The sequence below is a fragment of the Oncorhynchus gorbuscha genome, linkage group LG11 (assembly GCF_021184085.1).
Source record: "Oncorhynchus gorbuscha isolate QuinsamMale2020 ecotype Even-year linkage group LG11, OgorEven_v1.0, whole genome shotgun sequence".
Taxonomy (NCBI): Eukaryota; Metazoa; Chordata; class Actinopteri; order Salmoniformes; family Salmonidae; genus Oncorhynchus; species Oncorhynchus gorbuscha.
Window position 1 is genome coordinate 62864296 of NC_060183.1, and position 24189 is coordinate 62888484.

At 42.1% G+C, this 24189-nt stretch overlaps 2 protein-coding genes across 3 annotated transcripts; both read right to left on the reverse strand.

Annotated features, from left to right (window-relative positions):
- Nucleotides 1-353: 353 nt before the first annotated feature.
- otpa (orthopedia homeobox a) lies at nt 354-6458 on the reverse strand. 2 transcript variants are annotated; one of them, XM_046368249.1, is made up of 3 exons: nt 6330-6458; nt 5374-5774; nt 354-1828 (listed from the first exon to the last, which is right to left on the reverse strand). In XM_046368249.1, the coding sequence occupies exons 1-3, from the start codon at nt 6364-6366 to the stop codon at nt 1301-1303; spliced, it is 966 nt and encodes a 321-aa protein (XP_046224205.1). In that variant the 5' UTR covers nt 6367-6458; the 3' UTR covers nt 354-1300. The 2 variants fall into 2 exon arrangements, with proteins under 2 accessions (XP_046224205.1, XP_046224204.1); XM_046368248.1 differs by having other exon boundaries at nt 6291-6449.
- A 5189-nt stretch (nt 6459-11647) lies between these two features.
- tbca (tubulin cofactor a) lies at nt 11648-22492 on the reverse strand. Its single transcript, XM_046370431.1, has 4 exons — nt 22308-22492; nt 15810-15936; nt 12834-12920; nt 11648-11955 (listed from the first exon to the last, which is right to left on the reverse strand). Exons 1-4 carry the CDS (start codon nt 22358-22360, stop codon nt 11875-11877), a joined length of 348 nt encoding a protein of 115 aa, XP_046226387.1. The 5' UTR covers nt 22361-22492; the 3' UTR covers nt 11648-11874.
- Nucleotides 22493-24189: the final 1697 nt, after the last annotated feature.

Here is a 24189-nt window from a genome sequence, read left to right on the forward strand (position 1 = left end):
CATATCCATAACACACCCACATTCTTGTCCACTTGCTTTTCTCTAGTCTGGGGGTGGAATTCCATCAGTAGCCTACGTCGGTGAAATATCAGTAGCAATACATATTGGACGGATATACTGTAGACTATTTACAGCTCGTTGTTAGATAGTTTGATGTTTTGATCATCGGTTTTCCTATTTATTGTAGGCCTACGGTATATCACCGGAGAACGGTGACTCATGCCCGTGCCTCCGAGTCCGGGTATTAAGCATTTCAGGGAAATAAAAATAAACATTCGGTCAGTATTTGATTTTGATAGGCTGGGTGCATGCGTCGCGTTCAAGAAAAGGAGGTTGATTCGTGAAGTGACATATTGAAAATGATTTTAATTTGTTCATTTACAGTCAATTGATAAAAACATGGCCATGAAACGAAATGGTTTGTTCAGTATCAGATCAAACATTTAAGAAATTCTGATATGATAATAAGCACAGACAATAATTTAGAACATATCACAAACTGACCAAATGGGAACAAGTCAAGGATGCTTCCTCTACACAAAACATCCTATATAACAGATTATATTCAAGTCGATTTTTCTTGTCTTAATTATAGTAGGCCTGTTTCCGTAAATTTACCTTGGCCAGCACATGCAGTCAAGTTCGTTTCCATGTTGTGTGATTCCTTTGAGATTATCGCTTGTCTTCCTCTTCCGTGGTATGAATCTTTTTATGCTTTTCAAACAAAAAAAACTCCCAGGTGTGTGAGATCTGCACGTGCACTGCGCATGCCCGTGGCCAATCATGGTTACATGCTGTGCAGCAGGTGACATTAAAAACAAGTTTTATTCTTTTTTGAGAGTTTTTACACCCTCTACCATCGGCGGGTGGAAACTGTTAGAAACTCCAGTAGCAAATATCAGCACTATTTTGTTATAGACAAAGGAAATGAAAACGAGGTGGTAAATATATATTTTTAATAAATAAAATGATAAACAAATAAATACATATACATAGCCTACATGTAAAATAAATCAAGTTATAAAAGTTATAAATCAATACATGCACATCATAAATTAATAAGCTAAACATTTACCCATTTATCCACCTTCAAATCGTTTGGTTTTAGTATTAGTGTGTCAACAAAACTGTGGCTGTTGTTTCGCTGCTGCCTTTCTTTTTTTGCTTGGAGACATTCTCATCCTTGTCCAACTGTATTGGGCTGGATGTGTTCAACAACAAAACAAAAAATAATAGATGACAAATTAAAAAGAAAAACGCTTAAAACGTGGTGCTTGGCTTGGTGGTGGATGGCCTACTACTAAGTAAAACTCATGGATACTGTGTGCTCCAGCGCTTTTCGCCGCAGGGAGGCGATGCTCGTCCCTCTCCAGACGTCATTTTCCGGGGAGCTACACAGCTGGGGAGAACTCGTCACGTTGGTGGGACCGGACAGGGAGGCCGGGACCATCCCGGGGAACGGGTTCTGGTAGAGGTGAGACTGGAGTCCGGATCCGTTCGACGACATGTTGGATAGCCCCATGGAGTTGGGCGGCGGGCCGGACAGGCTGCACTGGGACAGGGACTGCGCCATGGCATGCTGGTGCTGGCGACCCAGGGCTGGAGGGAGCTGCAGCTGAGAGACGCCTGGCATCCCTGCCGTTGCCCAGCGGGTGTCGTTGGCGTGAAAGGAGCACAGGCTGTCGCCCATGGCCGCGGCGGCGGCAGCAGCAGAGTTGAACTGACTGTGCAGGCCGTGGTGGGTGGGCAGCAGCGTTCCCGGAGCGCGGAAAACGTTGGTGGTCTTCTTGCGCTTCTTCCACTTGGCGCGTCGGTTCTGGAACCAAACCTAGAGTAGAGAGAGAGGGGGAGAGATGGGTTAGAATCTGGCTACAGTGTCATCAATGTGAGACATAATGAGTAGGCTACTGTACATTTTTATATATACGGTCACTTTAACGCACGGGAAAGAGATGTAGGTTCTTAGAAGAGCAGGAAGCTCATAACACAGATATTTCCATTACAAAACGTTTTTCCATGAATAACACTAGATATGAAATACATCGGATGAAAGTATATGCCATAAAGGAAGGATGTGATATCTTACATGACATAACGCCAAAAATCCATGTCAGTAAATGGTCTCTGGCATGCCTGCATTAGTCCATGGATATCATAAAATAAAAATGGCTACGTCAGAAAACACGATAGAAAACAGTGCCTGTGCGGGAGGTGGTCCAGCCAGCTGACAATATGTGATTGTGGACTGTTATGAGCCCTATAGCCCATGATTTTGATATGCATTTTAAATAGGCTATCCGAAACCCGTTTACTATTTAGAATATTATAACAAATGATACAGAGCGACTTACAGTAGAGTGCATACCTTTTTCGTACTATCAAACTAAGCTTTTATAATTTGCTGCATAACATGGATATAAACACTTACTTTTGGCCTACACAAAGCAGCAATAATATTAGTATTTCTGAAATAAAGGCGTTATTAATGTGACCCAGGCCTCAGTTGTAAATGGCACAAGCAGTGTTTATTCTGCGGGTCCTTGAGAGACTGTCTATATAGATCTCATAGTAGGCCTAACCCGGTTAGCGCCGATGATTAATGTGAAGATTTGGTTGAGACACTGTGCCGTAGTATTAAGAGGCCCAATCTCAGTCCATCCCCCAGAGCAGCCAGCCGTGAAATCAGGCCTCAAATGCATTACACTTCAAAGGAAAGAAAATGCAATTTCTCATTCTGTTTAAAAGACAGAGTACACGTTCAGCGCTTCCGCCATTAAGACGTGGAACTCTGACAGGCCCATTTCAGAAGAGAACAGCGCAAGCTGCATGCGCCTTCTCAGTCGAGACATCCCAGATGTAGGCTATTTTTACCCACTGGCTTCCTATCATTATTATCATTGGCTATACGCTTTATAAAGGGCTCGTCATTTCGCTAATTCTTATTTTATGTAAATAAGATATTGAAACCAAATTGATCCGTGCAATAATAATGATTACCGCGGTTACTGTTTCACATGTGAACGACTCCTCTGCATTTTTCATTGCTGCTTAATAATCCCTTATCGCAATAAATAATTCAGAAATTGGTTGATAATAATGGATTTGGTTTTATTGCACTATCGTCGTGAGAGGGGCTACATGATAATGAACGACGACGCATCAGAGGACCCAAACCAACTGCTATGTCGAGCTATTATTGAATTAATCTCGTGAGCTATTTTGACAACTGAGCTATATGGAATGTAAAGGGAACAAAATAAACCATTGGTCATGTTGTCACCTAATATCGATATAGAAGTAATTATGTTGTAAAAGATAGTTTAATAGTGAGGGTATAATAAAGATAAAATCATCATTCCATTTTCATTATGCATGAGAACGCACAAATATAGGCCCACTCCAATAGGACAACAAAACGAAACGTTATTAGATTTTAAGTACCAAAGTCATTGCCTAATAAAATAGCCTTACCTCTTGTATCATTTCATCTGGCCCGTTGAGAGTTGTATGTGTGGCTTATTGCATATGCACATTGCACATGATCATTTGTGTAGTTTACCGTGCATAATAATTCAGTCAAATGTATGCATGTAAAATGTAATGTTGTTTTTGATACATTGAGTAGGGAAAATACACATATTTAGGAAATGGTTATTTTCATGAATTATATCGGCTACCTAGGCCTACATTAAGATGCCCTTAATATGTCCACGTACAATCTGTACTTTTCAGATATTATGAAAACTTACACCCATGGAATTGAAATTATAGTAACTATCCAAGTCGATTTATTAATGCAACGTTGTGGGCATGGGTTGCACGTTTCATCCCAATCTTGTGTTGAACGTTCGTTTTATTAAGAATGATGCCCAGTTGAGAATTCTGTTCAATGCGGTCTCAATGGATGATGATGAAGATTTCATCTTAAATGCATAACTGTGGATGGGAAACACGATGGCATTTCAAAAGGATTAGTCGAAAAAGCTTTTGTCATCATTGTGATGTTTCCAGATTGACATTAGATGCAGTATAACGCTAGCTAGTTAATATTGATGGGAGAGCAACCAAATTTTAGCTAGCTAACGTTAGCATTGATAGCTATTTCTGACGAACTTGAGAGAGATGGCAATGTTGCCATGAGCTAGCAAAGTAAATATGACGACGTTATAATAATGGCAAAGTTGTTTTCTACTAATTATTTGTCTACGTTAGCAATGTCATTTTATTTCCAGGCCACTATAGTGTACATTTGACGAAACAGTCACTAGCCCCTGCTCAGAAAGACTTGGCATTAGGCCTAAACATCCATCAGACGTCAATATTCTGCGGCATCTGTAGAATGTCGATAACAATGGCAACGACGAGTCAGAGTGACGGAGGTGCACCTATGGTAAAAGCTGTTTTAATCCACAATTATATTTGTTTATTAGTTCTGTTCGTTCATTCTGGACAATTGTATCTCATAACATCCCGGTTTTGTCAGCTCTGTCTTGAATAACTTAATTTTGGGACACGTTTCTTGCATCTAGTTTCAACCAAATCGCTGTAGAACGTTATTACCCGGGCTCCTGCGCATTATTTTCAGAACCATGGACAGCTCGCTCAATATTGTTATTGTGCACGTGAAGTGAAATAATAACACAGTGCAGTTTTTGTCAGAGATTTAGGTTAGTCTAGCATACATCTTGTATTTCCTGATACTTTTAACAACAAAAAGAAGGCCCTCAAAAAATACAATCGAGGTTCAGGTGTAAGCTATTATTATTTTTGACACAAGGGAAAAAAAGATGGTTGGCTCGAGGAACACAAAGCATGGCCTATATGTTATACTCATATAGTATATCGCTAATGGATTAAATGTAGTTTTAGTTCCAAGGGAATAGCCTATTAGTGGCCAAATATTTGAGGTTATTATACATTTCTAGTGGCCAAATATTTACGCAGTATCAAAGATGTATGGTAGGCCTACTTTAATCCCTTCAATAGTCTACACTTCATCTTCTTTAGATTCAAGCTACTTAGCCTATATTATATTGGCACTTCTGTGAGAACAGCTGTGAGTTGGATATTTTCACCGAGTGGTAATTTAGACTGTAATGAAGATGTACTTTGCAATTAGCCGTGGTGCCTAGTTACTTGAGGAAATATTGTTATTGTGCACGTGGAGTGAAATAATAACACCCACTGACGGTTAATATTTACATTATTTTTTAGGGTTGAGAGGGCAAATTACATACACATTTCATCACATCATTTCCCGCAGTACACTACTCTTACAGTGTTATTATAGGCTACTTGTTCAAAATCATTTGCTATGACACATACATTTCCCAATCCATATCACAAACAAACCTGCACGCGAGATTCCGTTACCTGAACGCGAGATTCCGTTAGGCCGATCCGTAGGGCCAGTTCCTCCCTCATGAAGATATCTGGGTAGTGCGTTTTGGCGAAGCTGCGCTCCAGTTCGTTAAGTTGGGCTGGAGTGAATCGGGTCCGGTGTCGCTTCTGTTTCTGACTCTGACTTCCTCCGGATTGGCTGGAGTTATTCTGCTGCTGCTTGTCCTGTTGCTCTTTACTGTTGGCCTGCACGCCGGAAGGGTTGGATCCACCATTGTTGATATCGTCTCCAGGGAGCATGGTGGTCCCCTCCACGGTGTCTGGCCCCGGGGCTAGCTCGCCGGAGTGGCCGGGGTCAGGTCCAACTCCACCGCCTAGCCTGCACTTCAGAGCCTCCCTGTGACCCAGCAGCTCTGCCGCGGCATCCTTCATCCCTGGATAGACAACACCCGGTCAGAATTTAAAGGCAATGTCACAACTATTCTGTATAGGCTAATGCATAGGAAAAATGTAAATTAGTATGATATATTGTTAAAATACATTGTTTAGTTATATTATCGAAAGTGATACTTTTATGAAGCTGACGAAGTCAAGGGGATAATAGTTTGTCATGTATGCAGATAATTGGTTGAGCATTTTGTCATTTTACAAAATGCTCTCTAAAAACATGATGAAACCATCGAAGTGGACATTACATTATGGATTAAACCAGACACTAACTGTATTTTAAACAAGCACATAAGTATCATAGGCTACAGCGTTTAATCTAGGCTACTCCTTAATTCCATTTGATCACATCAATAATTTAGAAAACGGTTAAATCAAATTACGCAGTAATATAATAATTACTTTTCCAATGAATTATCTCACTTAACTGACATTAAGATAAAATAAGAAACAAATTGTCAATTTTCTCTGCTTGATTTAGATTAGAAGTGCCTCCAGCTTACAGTAGAGTTGAAGACCGGAGTTTGGCGACGATAACTCACCGAGGCGAGCATCCAGGAGGTCGGCGTGCGAAAGCATTGCGCACCTCTCCAGTGCGAAATGCTATTTCAAAAAAATCTCTATGACTTTAACCTGTTTAAAAAATATATATAGCCTAAATAAAAGCAAATTCTGTTTGTGGTTAAAAAAGGAGGTTCCTTGCATTATAATGTCCTTTAGAGAAACGGGGAGGCGCCTAACAACCCAATGAACCCATGAGCTTCTTTAAAGGAGAGCCAATCAGATTTGAAGCTCGAGATATGTCAACAACCTCGAGACCCCAGAGCAGCCAGCCACTCAAATTCTCCCATCCAGCCAAATTCACAAGTTCATTTCTCCTCATTTCTGTAATTGGCTTTGATTTCAACTCCAAATTATATCAAATAAAATCACTTGATTTAATATCTGTGAAAGCTTCGACCCATTTGATAAACTGGATCAGCGCTGTATGTGTTTAATTGTGCGTGCTGTTGCTGCCTTTCTCTATAATGGATGAGCCCCAGGTTTGAACAACGACTAATTTACCCAAGTTAACAGCCTCTGTGGCTACATAAACATATTAGACTCGTTTCTGGCGTGTGAATGACACAACGTATTTCCTACACAAATAACTGCCTCAAATTAGGTTAAACCTACATAGCCCGAGTATGAAAGCTCTTAGTGTGCATTTATACCACATCTTATAACCAAGTCAAGGTTACGTTTATATCAAGTGTCTGTTGAAGTAGCTCAATGACTTCTGTTTTAATAGCAAGGCCCTTTGTCATTTTTAAACTGTGAATGGCTGTGGATAGTCTTAGTTTCCCCAGACATGTACGACCTCTTTTATCCAACGTGTCCCAGTCAGTCTTTTGGAGATGAAGTGAACCTCTGCTAATGCCTCTTACTCCCCATTCAGCCAACAACAAAGTTTAGATTAGCGATATATTTCTAACCAGAGTAATTTTCAACACCATTAGGCTTTTATGTAATTCGTGCCAAATCTATACGATTTTTATTACAATTATTAGAGTAAATTCAGTATAAATTAGAGTTGATTTACTACTGTTTAGGCTCGACTGTCATGCAGGGTGGGACTTATTGTACATGATATGTGAGCAAATGAAGTGCATAATTCAGCGGAAAGTTGAAACTGAGTTGTGGCTGAACATGATCTGAGGATGTTTCCCTTTCATGGAGACAGCGGATCTCCCAGAAGGCGTGGATTGCACTAGAACAGACACAATCATGCTTTAAACACTTTGCTGTTGGCCAATTGCTTTTCATGGTATTGATTTTTCATCCAATCTGCCCAAATTAAGCCTACTCATTTCAGTCAGACCAAGCAGGTAGGCTATAAACAGGTATCCAATGTAGTCTATAAATATACCGCCATTATACCAATTAGCACATTATGTTCTTGTCACACATCATGTTCCCAAAATATATAAGGGACACAAAAGAATCCAGCAAGCTCCCTACAGCTGTTGGAAGGTTTTGTGAAAGCTAGTTCATTTGTTGTGGAGTGAATGGTGCCTTTTTGGAAGTAACACAAAGGATGCGTCCTAGCGTAAACTTGGGGCACTTTGGGGTCCTTTCCCAGCCCATCTCGAGTTGAATTAGCTCGGCTCATCTTTTATCTAGTGGCAATCTGGAGGGACGACCGACCGGGGAGCGCGAGAGAATCTCGGACACAACGGGGTCACTGGCAATCGCTCACGCGCCACGCAACCCTAGGGTAGGTTATTATACTGCGGCGTCCTGAAAATGAAAAAAGAGAGAAGAGTGTGGATTCGATTTGGAAACAATTGTCTGTTTCTCTGCGTTTTCATATCCCAAATGTCACAGAACGTGGATTAAAGCGCCGGAGCAGAGAATGTGTGCGTAATTCAAGATGTCCGGGTTTGTGTTGTTTTTTTCCCACTTTTTATTTGAAGAGCATACATCTTTTATTTGCTATATTCAACATCAACGAGATGTAAACATATTAGCGTTATAAAATTATTGAATATGTTACCAGTTTATATGTGTCAGTTTAGGCTGTCTTCGGTTGTGCGCTGAAACAATAACGATCATTTAAAAATCATTACTTTGTTTGGTCTTCGCTGCTCAGTCAGAACAGCAGCATAGCGCGGTGTGATTGATTGCGCGCTTCGTTTTACGAGTTTTCAATAGCTCACGGCTTTTATGGCTGTACAAACAAAAGTGAATGACTCCTCTCCGCTCTCCAGCACACATTTAACCCGAGAAAATGCCTAGAGGCAAGCGCATTGGCATAGTGCTCCAAGGCATGGGAATAAAACAGCACTTTTAAGGATATATCATGTACGAAAATACACATAGGCTTTATTAAAATGCTTTGTGTAGAAAGTGACCCTATATTGAATTCCACGCTCTTTGATGCACCTTGTCTGATCTTTCTACCGTGCTGTAAAGGGCAAACGATGGATTTATTTTGGCGGATTAAGTGATTTTCCTCTTGTAAATAGGTTTCAGATTGTTACTCAAAGACAGTGGAGAAAAACAACGACTAGGCTGAAAACACATTTGCTCCCTCTAATGCAATTTATTCACCTAGTTTACTTCGTACAATACCTATATATTGAATCTCGGTACAACAATACCTGCCCCAAAACTAAGCACAGGAATTGTAAGCTTTATTGGCGAAACATGGTGATTTTTAAATATTTTTAATGAAAGTCATTTGTGGGAAGAAATGTAACCGTTTCCTGGTGCGACAAAAGGTATTATCAGTATATGTTTACTCCGGTGGAATGTTGCAAGTAGGCCTACACTGTGTAACCATAGGCATATCCCCTTTCTATAACAATAACAACAATAATAATAATGATAGGCCTAATACAATCAGTCAAAAGCATCAGAAATCATCAAATATATCTCATATAGGCCTACGCTATTGTTTATTATCAGCCTTTGAGTACATTTTATAGAATAAAATCACGAGTTCATCACGAACAAATATAGCAAATAAACAGCAACCTCTGCTGCAAAATATTGAAATAAGGGACTCGAAAGCCTATAAGGCAATTGAATTTGCTGCCATAGTGAAACATGATTATTTTGATTGTATTTATTGATGTTATTATTACTTTATTTATTTTTTAATTTGAAGGATTCTCGGTGTTAGGCTATGTAAACATCTTTACTATGTATTTCTCTAACGAAATTGTAACCCATAATTTAACACAGTGTGTCTGTGTATGTGTGTGTGTGTGTGTGTTTGTCAGATAAAGGTCCTCATTGAATAAGCTATAATTAGGGTAAACAACAAGGAGCAAAGCAGTGGCTTCTCTCCCTGGCTGAGATTCCCATAACAAGCCCACATCAATCTTATCCAGCATAGAAATACAAATAGACAAACAAACCAATTCGCCCCCTGCAAGTTAATGCAGCGCATCTGAGTGGAAAGTAGACATTTTCACGCGCTCTGGAGATGAAGAGTGACTTTTAATAAAACCACAAGAAAAACAAATGTAATTCTATACGCAGTAGGCCTATTGGAACTGGAGATTTCCAGTGCACCGCTCTCTTTCCACCGGGGGGCCTTGGGCATTCGCTGGCGCACCGGGAGTTTCATGCAAGAGACACAGCGTGTTACCTTTTGCCCGTCACCACCGCCAATGCCCGTCACCACTCTCCCGCGTGCATTCTTGTCTCGGGCCACGCACGGTGCAGAGAGCTAACACCGAGGATGGTTTTTGTTGACTATTTTCCCTTCTTTTTATTCTTCTCCTCTCCTCCTCTTCATCCAGGGTGAATCTAATTCATCGGGCGTCTGTATTCCCTCAATTAGAGAATTCTAAATCGATCTTCCATTTGCAGAAATGCCAGTTTAACAAATTAGATTCTTGTTTCGTGCAGGTGATTTGGTGACAGTCGGGGGATTAGAAGTAATAAATTGTTGTCTTTGAGTTCTGGAGAGGAAAGAGGAGCAAGAAAAGAGAGAGGCGCTGTGCTTGCCAGGGCTACATCCACCAGGTGCGTCGCTTTGCCTCGATGTTTGGTCACAAATCCAGGTAGCACCCGCGGACCACCACCGCATCTCATGCTTCGATTAGCGCCGCTGCCCTCTGCGCGGACTCGATTAGACCGTGATTTATCCGAAATAAATATAATTATGGTTCCAAATAAAATAATCAGCATTGAAGAGCGATTTCCTTAACGAGATGGAGCGGCTGGATGTCACGGAGAGACGCGCGCCTCATTAGGGCGTTAATAAGACTTCGGGGTGATCCCGATAATTATCGAAATCTGTAAAATAAGACAAATGTAACCTTAATTTGTCTGCCCAGTCAGGTTTTTTGTCTTGTATTATTAGACTGGCATTTAGGTGTCTTGGGTGCCTTATCCTCGAAAGAGGGTGAATTTAAAGAAAAAAATAGGCCATGAGATTTATCATTTAGAATCAAATTATATGATTAATATGCAGTGATTTTAACACAGGCTTGGCAACCTAATACACGTTGTCGGCTTTAATACATATATTGGCCTACACCAAACATCTTCAAGCAGTTTAGGGTTTTATAAAGACTTACATTAAGAAAACTAATTTAACTAATGGAATTAAATTTAACTTAAATAGGCCATGTACGAAATTAATTAGTTTCCTTTATTTGGTTGGCATATTTTGGCCAGGTAAACAGAAACTATTTAGCCAATTCCACAGTGGAACATAAAAAGTATGTTAACCCAAATAAAATTTTGAATTATAGTTTTTAAATGTCTACATTTCCGGACCAAAATAAGCCGTGTGAATTTGTGGACAAGCTACAGTGCGACTTGATGCCCAACTAGGCCTACTGGTCAATTCGCGGACAGCCTGTCAGATCCACTGCAGACTGTCTGGTTCGCAAAGACAGTGCTGATGATATCACTAGGCTGCATGGACTTCATTGACCAGCGGAGGTCGGTGTCCTGATTCTTACCCCTAGGAACAGACATCATGCCAATTTCTCTCTATCCAATCCCATGACACAGACACTAGGACGATGCTATATGATGATATATAGTTGGATGTAATTTGATATGGTGTAGCTAGCTCCTGTCTCTCATTCGGATGTTCTTTGGTCCATCACTTATTTTGACTGTTATCCTGATTCTTAAGAACAAATAAACATTAAACTAGGCTAAATATTGAATCAGTCATCATCAAGAAGAATATATCTCCATTCAAGACATTGAGGAACACTTTCTAAATCAATTGATGCAAGAGACTACAGTACTATAGTACTATTGTATAGCTTTAATATGAGTTAAACAATACAACCAGGCTTAATTTGCAGCTGTATAGTTGAAGAAACAAACCAAGCAAACCCCCATGTTAAGAAAAGAAATAGGTTTTTATTTGCTGCTTGTGTGAGATTGTACACTCAGGAGAAGGATGTCGGCATCAGACTGCACGTTGTTTTCAAATGTAGAAATAAAAAATGAAAAAAAAAGAGCGAGAGAAAGAGAAAAAGATGCTGAACGATTTTGTTTGTCTGTGTTTCCAAACAAGCCCAGATGAATGAAATAGACATTTAAGTAGTGCATTACAGAGTGAGAACATCATCCTTCAAGCTTCACTGAATCCAATACGGTCCTGGCCTCTTTGTACTCCTCTGCTTCAGCCAAGTCCTCTTCTGTTTCCTGCAAACACAAGCACATACAGGATATCAATACTAACACTATCACACACACTTTTAAAATTACCAACCCATCAAATAGCATTATACGAAATCGAACTTACCTTCTACAATCAACCTATAGTTAACCTAGCCATTAAAAAGTCCACAGTCAATTCACATGGCTATTCACCAAATGATCACACTAAAGCCCTTTTCCTAACCCTAGCATAGTTAATATTTAATAAAAATTAACATTTACAATCCACATATTGATTTCACAGTGGAACGGTTCTAGTCTGTAAAAAAAAAAGAAGAAAAAAAGTATGTGAGGGTCACATCTGTGCTAATCGAGTGCTGCTGGGTTCCTATGGTGGCCATCGCAGTGACAGCACTGCTAATGAACTGTAATGTGTGTGTGTGTGGTTGGAAGTAGTGAGAGTGGGCTTTGGTAGGAGGTGGAGGGACACTGTCACCCCCCTCCAGAGGAGTCATCTGTGATTTCCTCTCTCCTCCTCTCCCTTCCGCACGTGTCTCTCAGTGAGGCCACGGCTGCCTGACTCCTGCTCTCTGCTAATTGTGAGGACCCTGAGACATGCATGTGTGTGGAGGTGGGGTGTGTGTTCCTCTCTCTGGCTTCTTATATCGGTCACTAGACAGTCACACACCTGCATGATCAATGTGTCACTATAGACAGTCACACACACCCATCCACACCCCTGCATGATCCGTGTGTCACTTTAGACAGGTACACCTGCACGATCAGTGTGTCACTTTAGACAGTCACACACACCGACATGGAAGCCAAAAACACTATTATGGATAAACCTGCAGCAAGAAAGACAAAAGAGGATGGGTCTGGTTCCTCTCAACGTTTTTCCTTCCTAACAGAGCTGTTCTTACTAGTATCTGGGACAGGTCTGCGTGTGCTATGGTCAAACGCCTGTGACAGTCTGGAACCATCATCTTGGACTCCTGTAGCACCTCCAACTGAAACACACAGAGAAAAACACAGATTATTCATCAACACCACCATCTTCATCTACAGCATTTATAAACATATCACTTGTGTTATATTTTCTTCAAGGGGTCCTCCAAGCAAAACAAGTTTTTCAAAATAGTTGAAAAACACTGCATTAGATTGTAATGTATTAAAGGTTGAAAAACACTGCATTAGATTGTAATGTATTAAAGGTTGAAAAACACTGCATTAGATTGTAATGTATTAAAGGTTGAAAAACAAAGTGTTCCAGCTTCAATAGCTCCACTGTGCAGTTCCTTGAAATAGGTTTTGTCTTGGTTTAGTATCCCACATATGCTGTGCTAAGGTTAACATCCCACAACAAGCTCTCTGCCTGCGTGAAACATGTTATATAGTTATTGATCGGGCATGGAGTTGGGCAGCAGCAGGGGTGCTCACCTCGCTCTGCCTCCAGCACACCTGGGTGAGTGGAGAAGAGCAGAGCAGAGAGGTAGTGGCATGAAGATCAGGCATGGAGAGGTATTACTACGCCTAGGGCAGGTAGCATCACGGTGATCAGGCATGGAGAGGTATTACTACGCCTAGGGCAGGTAGCATCACGGTGATCAGGCATGGAGAGGTATTACTACGCCTAGGGCAGGTAGCATCACGGTGATCATGCATGGAGAGGTATTACTATGCCTATGGGGAAGCTAAGTTAGAGCCTGAAATGTCTGGGTCTGAGATAATCTGGAAAGGCAAATTCCCCTGACTGACACCCTAAAGAGCACAGAGGACTCAGCTAACACTGTTAGTCAGACACACCGCTAAGAAATTCCGGAGGTGAGGTGGAGAGACACAGGCAGTGATGCACACACAGACATGGTGAGGTGGTAGTGGTCATGTTGCCCTCTCAGTACCAGTACAGTGGAATGATCCCATCAGCAGCAGGATAAAGACACATAACTAATCCACCCTGCCCTTCATCCATCCATCCACCCACCCTGCCCTCCATCCACCCTGCCTTTCATCCATCCATCCATCCATCCACCCTGCCCTCCATCCATCCACCCTGCCCTCCATCCATCCATCCATCCATCCACCCACCCTGCCCTCCAGCCATCCATCCACCCTGCCCTCCAGCCATCCATCCACCCTGCCCTCCAGCCATCCATCCTGATCTGAATCGATCCATCCTGATCTCCATCCACCCACCCTGCCTTCCATCCATCCATCCCGATCTCCATCCATCCAGATCTCATCCATCCAGATCTCCATCCATCCATCCTGATCTCATCCCATCCATCCAGATCTCATCCCATCCATCCAGATCTCATCCCATCCATCCAGATCTCATCCATCCATCCAGATCTCATCCATCCATCCAGATATCCATCCATCCATCCTGATCGCATCTCATCCAATCCATCCAGATCTCATCCATCGATCCACCCTGATCTCCATCCATCCATCCATCCTGATCCCCATCCATCCAGATCCCCATCCATCCAGATCCCCATCCATCCAGATCTCCATCCATCCAGATCTCCATCCATCCAGATCTCCATCCATCCAGATCTCCATCCATCCTGATCTCCATCCATCCATCCTGATCTCCATCCATCCATCCAGATCTCATCCCATCCATCCAGATCTCATCCCATCCATCCAGATCTCATCCATCCATCCAGATCTCATCCATCCATCCAGATATCCATCCTGATCGCATCTCATCCAATCCATCCAGATCTCATCCATCGATCCACCCTGATCTCCATCCATCCATCCATCCTGATCTCCATCCATCCAGATCCCCATCCATCCAGATCCCCATCCATCCAGATCCCCATCCATCCAGATCTCCATCCATCCAGATCTCCATCCATCCATCCAGATCTCCATCCATCCATCCGCCTATTGTTCATGAAAGCATGACAGATGATCCTCTCCACAAGGTGTAATCCCTGGAATAGCTGAGATTAAAACAAAGGTTGCGAGGTAGGGCACACAGAGGACACAAGCCACTGTGGGTCTTTATTGTCCATCACCCTCTCATTCCAATCTAAGCAGGGAAAATGATGGAGGGAGAGAAGGACTAAGAGCGAAAGAGAGCGAGGAGGATATGCACTAGCGATCTCCTAGCGGCAGTAAATTACCAGCATGTGTCAGTAATTATCAAACTCCTCCAAAGTTACATAATGTCATTAAATCAGCAAATGACTAAATCGCTAACGATCCCCCCCACCTCCAAGACTAATTCTTCATAATGATACTAAGCTGACCTCATTAAAGTGAATGTAGGGCTACTGGCAATGTCTGTTCGCTACTGTACTAGAATTCTATTTGACAATAGGTTTGTTAAATAAAGCACATTAGAAAGCTTCCACATTTAGCAATGAAGGTGACAAATAAAATGTTGACTAAGCTTCTGTAGCTCAGTTGGTAGAGCATGGCGCTTGTAACGCCAGGGTAGTGGGTTCGATCCCCGGGACCACCCATACGTAGAATGTATGCACACATGACTGTAAGTCGCTTTGGATAAAAGCGTCTGCTAAATGGCATATATTATTATTATATATATAAGAACATTCAATGTGATTTAAGCTATAATGCATCCCTTTTAAACCACTTCCTAACACTTTCCATTAAGTTGCTCTTATACCTGTGTAGTAACAAAGTAACATCGCACAGCATTTGAACATCTTGTATAATAAAAATATCTCTAAAATCCATTCAATATGCAACCACAAAACAATACTACTATGTCACAACTTAATAATGCAACATCACTATAGTTATAACATCTTTACTATACAGCTATAAAAGCAACTTAATGTAAAATATGGGTTGGCCTATTTATGTAAAGTATGTTTACAACTGAATGTAAACATCCTTTATTCTCCTGTGTTTTCACCCACCTGTTTCTTGATGACATACCTGGCCTCGGAGTCGGCCTCTTCGTCGCAGGCCTCTGCTTTCAGTCGTTCAATCTTCTCCTCCTGCTGCCTGGTCTCCTTGACATACATGACCTTCTCCTTCACCAGCCTGGGGAGTAAATAAACAGATGACAAGACACAGCACCGTTTAGTTAAACACAATACACAATAAAAAACAAAGTTCATGCCTAGTAGATTAGTTAAAAACACAGAGAAAAACACCAACACCAAAAGCTGTATCATTGAAGCCCTCAAGATGTCAAGGAGGAGGAGTTCTCATTCAACTGACCACCAGGTGAAGTAACAGTAACTTAACCAATATGTCCCATTGTTTCCAGATGTGTCCAGTGTGGGTATAATAGAACTGTGGGTCTACTACGGTACAGCCCCATGCCTTCCTTCTTTGCCTGATCCCCACGCTTATCTGACGGTCTCCGCTTAACTGCCACCTCTAGCAGGACACACACTCTACAGGCCCTTCCTACGATTAATTGATCATCAATTTAGTTTCAAATTTGGACCAAGTCAGGTGATAAATGGACCACTCTTCCTTGATTGTTAGTGAAAATGGGCTTGAGTACATTGATAAATGTTGATTATTTATCAATTAGGGACCAAATGGAACTAAATCTATTAAATCAATTCAGACCTTCATTGGCATAATGGAGTTTGAAAATATTGCTATTGATAATGATTCCCGACTAATAGTATTCTTCCGGCTGCAGCTTTGCTTGTCGGGATGACAACGTGGAATTCATTTTTCATAAAATCAGCTGCGTGCGTTGGTTCGTGTGCGATCCTTCATTAATCAGGTCCATTAGCCAGAAACAACCTCTCCTCAGTGTTGCCGTGGTGCCTTGCTTAGCTGAGGAAGCCAACGGCACTCTGTCATATTTTACGTCAATTATCGCTCATTTTAATACGTTTCCATCAAGATGCTATTTAAACGGGCAGCATATGCAACAACGAACAGCAGAGGAGCCCTGCACCTCTCTTTTCCTCTCTCTCAGGCTTTGCACCGAATGAAGGATGTCACCTCTGAGGTTATTTAGAGGAAAAGAAGGCAGCAATGAGGGAGAGGGGAAGGAGAGGAAAGGGGGATTGAAATAATTTGAATAAAACTGAAGGACAGTCTAATAAAAATGTCCACCCCCACCTTCTCTCATCTAGGCCTGATGTTAATGTTTTATTTCTCTCAGGCTGGTTCTAGGAGCGCTGTGTGTGTGAATGAGGGGTGGGGTCGTGGCTGGTTTTAAATAGACCTGCCACCCTGGACTTAATGGAAAAGGCATCTCTCTGGAAAATAAGGAAGAAAAGGGAATTAGAGATCCGACACGCATTCGGCCGCTGCCGCTGCCTCCTCCAACAGCACTGTATTTTTGAGCCCCGGCCTAGCCCAATGCCCGAATGACAAAGCCAAATTACTGTTGTCATTTTATTAAGGGCATCCGCCTCGCTAGGGCAGAGAAGAGGTACTGACTGGAATGTACAATGCCACAAAGCCACTGGAACAGGCCTTACTGGGAGAGAGCAGACAGAGAGCTGCTACTAGGGTTTTAATAACATGGGGAATGAGAGAGAAAGAGAGCGGGAGAGAGAGTGGGCGGGAGAGAGAGACAGGAAGACATAGTAGGGTAGAGTACAGAGAGAGCAGGAGAGAGAGCGTGTGGGAGAGAGAGACAGGAAGACATAGTAGGGTAGAGTACAGAGAGAGCAGGAGAGAGAGCGTGTGGGAGAGAGAGACAGGAAGACATAGTAGGGTAGAGTACAGAGAGAGCAGGAGAGAGAGCGTGTGGGAGAGAGAGACAGGAAGACATAGTAGGGTAGAGTACAGAGAGAGCAGGAGAGAGAGCGTGTGGGAGAGAGAGACAGGAAGACATAGTAGAGTACAGAGAGAGCAGGAGAGAGAGCGTGTGGGAGAGAGAGACAGGAAGACATAGTAGAGTACAGAGAGAGTAGGAGAGAGAGCGTGTGGGAGAGAGAGACAGGAAGACATAGTAGGGTAGAGTACAGAGAGAGAGAGCGTGTGGGAGAGGGAGACAGGAAGACATAGTAGGGTAGAGTACAGAGAGAGAGAGCGTGTGGGAGAGAGAGACAGGAAGACATAGTAGGGTAGAGTACAGAGAGAGCAAAAGGCAGTCTGTTCCATCTGACTTTGAACAGAGGCTGCAGGTTCCCTTATCAAGGTCATGCTGGAGGCCACTGAATGGGTAATGGATCTCTCCTTACTTTATATCTCAGTAAAATATTACATTTCTAGGACAGCTAATGATTAAATGAACCTATTCTGAATGGGAAAGGAATGATAATTGAGATGCTTCCTTTACATTATAAAACCATTCTAGAATGGAGATGTGTTTGAACCTGCACCACCTCTCATTACACCAGCGGGCTTACAGTTTCTCCACTGCATCAGACACCCTCTCTGTGACATCACCTTCTGAGGGAGAGTTCTAAGCCGGCACTGCCATTACCCACACTCATCAGGGAGCCCCGTTAGTAATGTGACCCTTATCAAAATTAGATCGATAGCACATTTACACAAAGGGCCAGGGACAGAGGGAACCAAGGGGGAGAGCAAGACCGAGATAAATCCTCTTCATACATAGACCTACTTTACTATTTATGGATTAGCAAATAGACCTATTATGACACCCAGTGCGTTATGACAGGATTTTTTCAATTAATAGAAGCTACTGAGTAGCTTTCAGGAGATTAGCCTGAATGAAAATATCAAATGTCTGCAACAGAAATAAAAATATGCTGGAATTAAAAGTATAATAACAGTGATTAGAGAATTAGATCTTATCCTGACTGCTTTTGTTTGTTCAACTGAAAAAACAACAGATTATGGTCAGATGTTGGACTGTGGGGACTGAATGCCCTGTAAGGAAAAACATCAGTCATTTGCACCCAGGATATAATAATAATTGCACCCAGAACCTAACACTCTGTTTCAAGAAATCGTGGCTCACTCCAGAAATTACTGTCCTCGTCCATACAGCCATCTGGGTTCTCAGTACACTGCACAGACAGGAATAAAGAACTCTCCGGGAAGAAGAAAGGCGGTGGTCTATCTTTTATGATCAACTACTTATAGTGTGGTTGTGATAACGCACAACAACTCAAATCCTTTTGTTCACCCGACCTAGAATACCTCACAATCAAATGCCGACCGTATTACCTCCCAAGATAATTATCTTTGGTTATAGTCACAGCGGTGTATAATCCCCCCTCGAGCCAATACCACAACGGCCCTCAAGGAACTACACTGGACTTTGTGGAAACTGGAAACCACATATCCTGAGGCCGCATTTATTGTAGCTGGGGATATTAACAAAGCAAATTTGAGGAAAACGCTACCAAAGTTCTATAGTGCTCGTGCATTAAAAACTCTCGACCATTGTTACTCCCTCTTCCGGAATGGCTACGCCCCCCCGCCCTCCCTTAGACATATCAGATCACGACTCCATCCTGCTCCTCCCTTCCTATAGGCAGAAACTCAAACAGGAAGTACCCGTGGTAAGGTCTATTCAAAGCTGGTCTGACCAATTGGAATCCATGCTTCAAGATTGTTTTTGATCACATGGACTGGGATATGTTCCAGGTTGCCTCTGAGAATAACATTGACGTATACACAGACACGGTGACCGAGTTAATCAGGAAGTGTATATATTTTTATTTCACCTTTATTTAACTACGCAAGTCCGTCAATGACAAATTCTTATTTACAATTACGGCCTACCTCGGCCAAACCCGGACGACGCTGGACCAATTGCGTGCCGCCCTATGGGATTCCCATTCATAGCCGGTTGCAGCCTGGATTCGAACCAGGTACTGCAGTGATGCCTCTTGCACTGAAATGCAGTGTCTAGACCCCTGTGCCACTCGGGAGTCAGAAATAGGCAAAACATCAGTACAGAGAAAGTGGAGTCGCAATTCAACGGCTCAGACGAGAGACGTATGTGGTATAGGGGATGTTGTTCCCACTGTGACTATTAAAGCCTACCAAAAAACATGGATAGATGGTAGCATTCACGCAAAACTGAAAGTGCAAACCACCGCATTTAACCACAAGGTGACTGGGAATATGGTTGATTACAAACAGTGTAGTTATTCCCTCTGTAAGGCAATCAATAGGCAAAACATCAGTGCAGAGAAAGTGTCGCAATACAACGGGCTCAGACACGAGACATATGTGGCAGGGTCTACAGACAATCATGGATTACAAAAGGGAAAACCAGCCTTGTTCCCGGACAAGCTAAACACCTTCTTTTCTCGCTTTTTATTCAATATTCAATCTCTCCCTATCCCAGCCTGCTGTCCCTACTTGCTTCAATATGTCCACCATTGTTCCTGTGCCCAATAAAGCTAAGGTAACTGAACTAAATGACTATCGCCCCGTAGCACTCGCTTCTGTCATCATGAAGTGTTTTGAGAGGCTAGTTATGGATCATATCACCTCCACCGTACACCCTAGACCCACTCCAATTTGCATACCACCTCAATAGATCCACAGACAATGCAATCGCACTGCTCACTGCCCTAACCCATCTGGAAAAGAGGAATACCTATGTAAGAATGGCTTTCATTGACTGTAGCTCAGCCTTCAACACCATAGTACCCTTCAAGCTCATCATTAAGCTTGGGACCCTGGATATGAACCCTGCCCTATACAGCTGAGTCCTGGACTTCCTGACAGGGCACCCCCATGTGGTGAAGGCAGGAAACAACAAGGGTACACCCTGTTCACCCATGACTGCATGGCCACGCACACCTCCAACTCAATCATCAAGTTTGCAGACGACAACAGTAGTAGGCCTGATTAACCAACAATGACAAGACAGCCTACAGGGAGGGGGTGAGGGCCCTGGCGGAGTGGTGCCAGGAAAATAACCTCTCCCTCAACGTCAACAAAACAAAGGAATTGATTGTGGACTTCAGGAGACAGCAAAGGGAGCACGCCCCTATCCACATCAACGACACGCAGCGAAGGTGAAAAGCTTCAAGTTCCTCAGAGTACACATCACTGACAATCTGAAATGGTCCAACAACACAGACAGTGTTGTGAAGGTGCAACAGTGCCTCTTCAACCTCAGGAGGCTGAAGAAATTTGGCTTGGCCCCTAAGACCCTCCCAAACTTTCACAGGTGTACAATTGAGAGAATCCTGTCGGGCTGTATCACCACCTGGTTGGGCAACTCCACCGCCCGCAACCGCAGGGCTCTCCAGAGGGTGGTGCAGTCTGCCCAACGCATCACTGGGGGCACACTGCCTGCCCTCCAGGATACCTAAAGCACCCGATGTCACAGGAAGTCCAAAAAGATCATCAAGGACATCAACCTCCCGAGCCACGGCCTGTTCACCCCGCGATCATCCAGAAGGCAAGGTCAGTACAGGTGCATCAAAGCTGGGACAGAGAGACTAAAAAACAGCTTCTATTTCAAGGCCATCAGACTGTTAAATAGCCATCACTAGCCGGCTACCACCCGGTTACTCAATGTACATAAACATGGAATCACTGGTCACTTTAATCATGTTTACATACTGTTTTACTCATTTCATATGGATATACTGTATTTTAGTCAATGCCATTCCGACATTGCTCATCGTAATATTGATAACTCCATTCTTTTACTTTTAGACTTGTGTATTTTTGTGAATTGTTAGATAATACTGCATTGTTGGAGGTAGGAACACAAGCATTTCGCTACAACCGCAAAAACATCTGCTTAATGTGCATGTGACCCCAACAACTTGATTTGTGCAACTCTAAGCTAAAACCATGATTGCCTTTTCAACAAAAGAGGCTGGCTCAGATGAGATTGCAGAAAACTAGCTTCAGTGCATCAAATGCCTGCATTTGGGCCTGTTTACAACTGTACCGTCGCTGATCATTAATAGGCCTGTAGCCAACATTCACATGAAAACGTAGCAACAAAGCCTGATCTATAAGGCTCTGATGAGTGACAAGAGAAAACAATGGTAGCAGTACTATCCATCCTGCCAGCTAGCAAGCTAGTATTATAATAAGGGCTGATAGCAGGTGCGCAATAAGCAGAGGCTAGTGAATGCAAAGCATGTTGTTAGCTTGTATGCTAGCGGTTAACAGTTACAGGCAACACAACAGGGACGACTTGCTAACAATAGCACAAGCGCACTTGTTATAAACACGTTGTATGAAATACGAAAATGTCACTCAACAACATACAATTTAGATTGTTAAAATATGTTATGAATTACAGGTTATTGTGTCGTTACTGCCTTATTTTGACTGATAATTCACGCACCTCCCTAAAGCACCGTTGTATAGTTAAATATATGCCGGCGAAGTACTCTCGAAGCATAGTCTGACTTCTGTCTCGAGCCGAAGTAGATATCCGCGGCCTTGTGGGTATAGCATGGGTGTAGCATGTTAGACAGTTAGCAAGCTGACTAGCTAGCCTGCTATCTTTTAAATATTGTATATACTGCACTTACCGCTTTACTACGCCAGTCTTGATTTTGATCTGTCGTATTCTTGGATCTGCCATGTTAACTGATATTCTCAAAATAAACAATAAGTGAATAGTCAATCGAAAAACGGTGAAACTACTGCTATCCAACACTGCACAAGAATATCACGAAATCCTGGGCAGATTTCTGTGAGTGAGCATGCGCACTATATGTTGCGGGAGAGGAGCAGAGCACAGTCATTGAGCACGTTTTCTTCTTCTTCGTATTCTTTGTTTGACTTTCCGGCACACGAGACTGTGTTGCGTATGGCTTCCTTTCTCAGGTCGGAATGATGGTTGCAAATTGTGGTCACAAACAAAAATAGGTAAAAGAGGAACGAGAAAATATTAAATCGATCTTATCCTGCACCTATACACTATCTACCCCCTAAAACACCACCCCATCCCACTACTTTGGCCCTAAACGATACTACACCAGGCCGTTGGCCTGGGAGGATGGAATCCCTTCTCTCAAAACTTCCTGTAGATCTTCTGCACTAAAATCTTTTATACCCATATATTTATCTGCTGCTGCAACTACCACATCTATCTTGTGTTCTTTTCTGCTCCATCAGCACAGTGCAGTTGATCACCTTGGCTATAAATGCAAGAAAGTGCTTTCTTCATCCCAACTGTACCCTCTCTCAGACTATGTCCTCCTGCACATTTCTCGCATTGAGGGATCTCCTTTCTACATACTGTTGCAACATGTCCGAATCCTTGGCGCCTATAGCACCATAGCAGGCAGTGGAGGAAACATGAACCATTTTACTTGAGTAAAAGTAAAGATATCTTCATTGAAAATGACTCTGTGAATGTGAATGTGAATGTTACCCCGTAAAATACTACTTTAGTAAAAGTCTAAAACTATTTGGTTTTAAATATACTTAAGTATCAAAAGTAAATGTAATTGCTAAAATATACTTTAGTATCAAAAGTAAAAGTAGAAATCATTTCACATTCCTTATATTATGCAAACCAGACAGCACAATTTTCTTGTTTTCGTTTATTTATGGATAGCCAGGGGCACACCCCAAAACTTAGACAATAATTTACAAATGAAACATTTGTGTTTAGTGAGTCTGCCAGATCAGAGGCAGTAGGGATGTTCAGGGATGTTCTCTTGATAACGATAAGTGCGTGAATTGGGTCATTTTCCTGTCCTCCTAATCATTTGAAATGTAACGCTTAGGCCTATATTTGGGTGTCATTGAAAATGTATGGAGTAAAAAGTACATTGTTTTCTTAAGGAATGTAGTAGAGTAAAAGTACAAGTTGCCAAAATTATAAATAATAAAGTAAAGTACAAATACCTCCCCCAAAAAACACTTAGTACTTTAAAATATTACACCACTTGTAGCGGGTTCAGGAAATAGGCCCTCACAGAATAGTAAATAAATCAAATCAAATTGTATTGGTCACATACACGTGTTTAGCAGATGTTATTGCAGGTATAGCGAAATGCTTGTGCTTCTAGTTCGGACAGTGCAGCAATATCTAACAAGTCATATCTAACCATTTCACAACAAATACCCAATACACACAAATCTAAGTAAAGGAATGGAATTAAGAATATGTCTGTATGTAATAACACAACATTTTCTGGGCTTACAATGTAAGAAATAATACATTCAAAAAACAAAGTACTGCAAAGTTTCCTAAGAACGGGAAGCGAGGAAGCCCTCTCTGTCGGCACCATTTCTAAAAATATAATCTAACCTGACTTTATCAGCTAGAAACTCTGTGTCAAAGCTCAGCAAACAGGTTATTCTCAGTCTCGCCATTTCAACCGTGTCTAAGTTTCACCAAACACCAGGAATATAACACCAGGAATATACTTTTTCATTTGATCCACCTCTACACTCAAC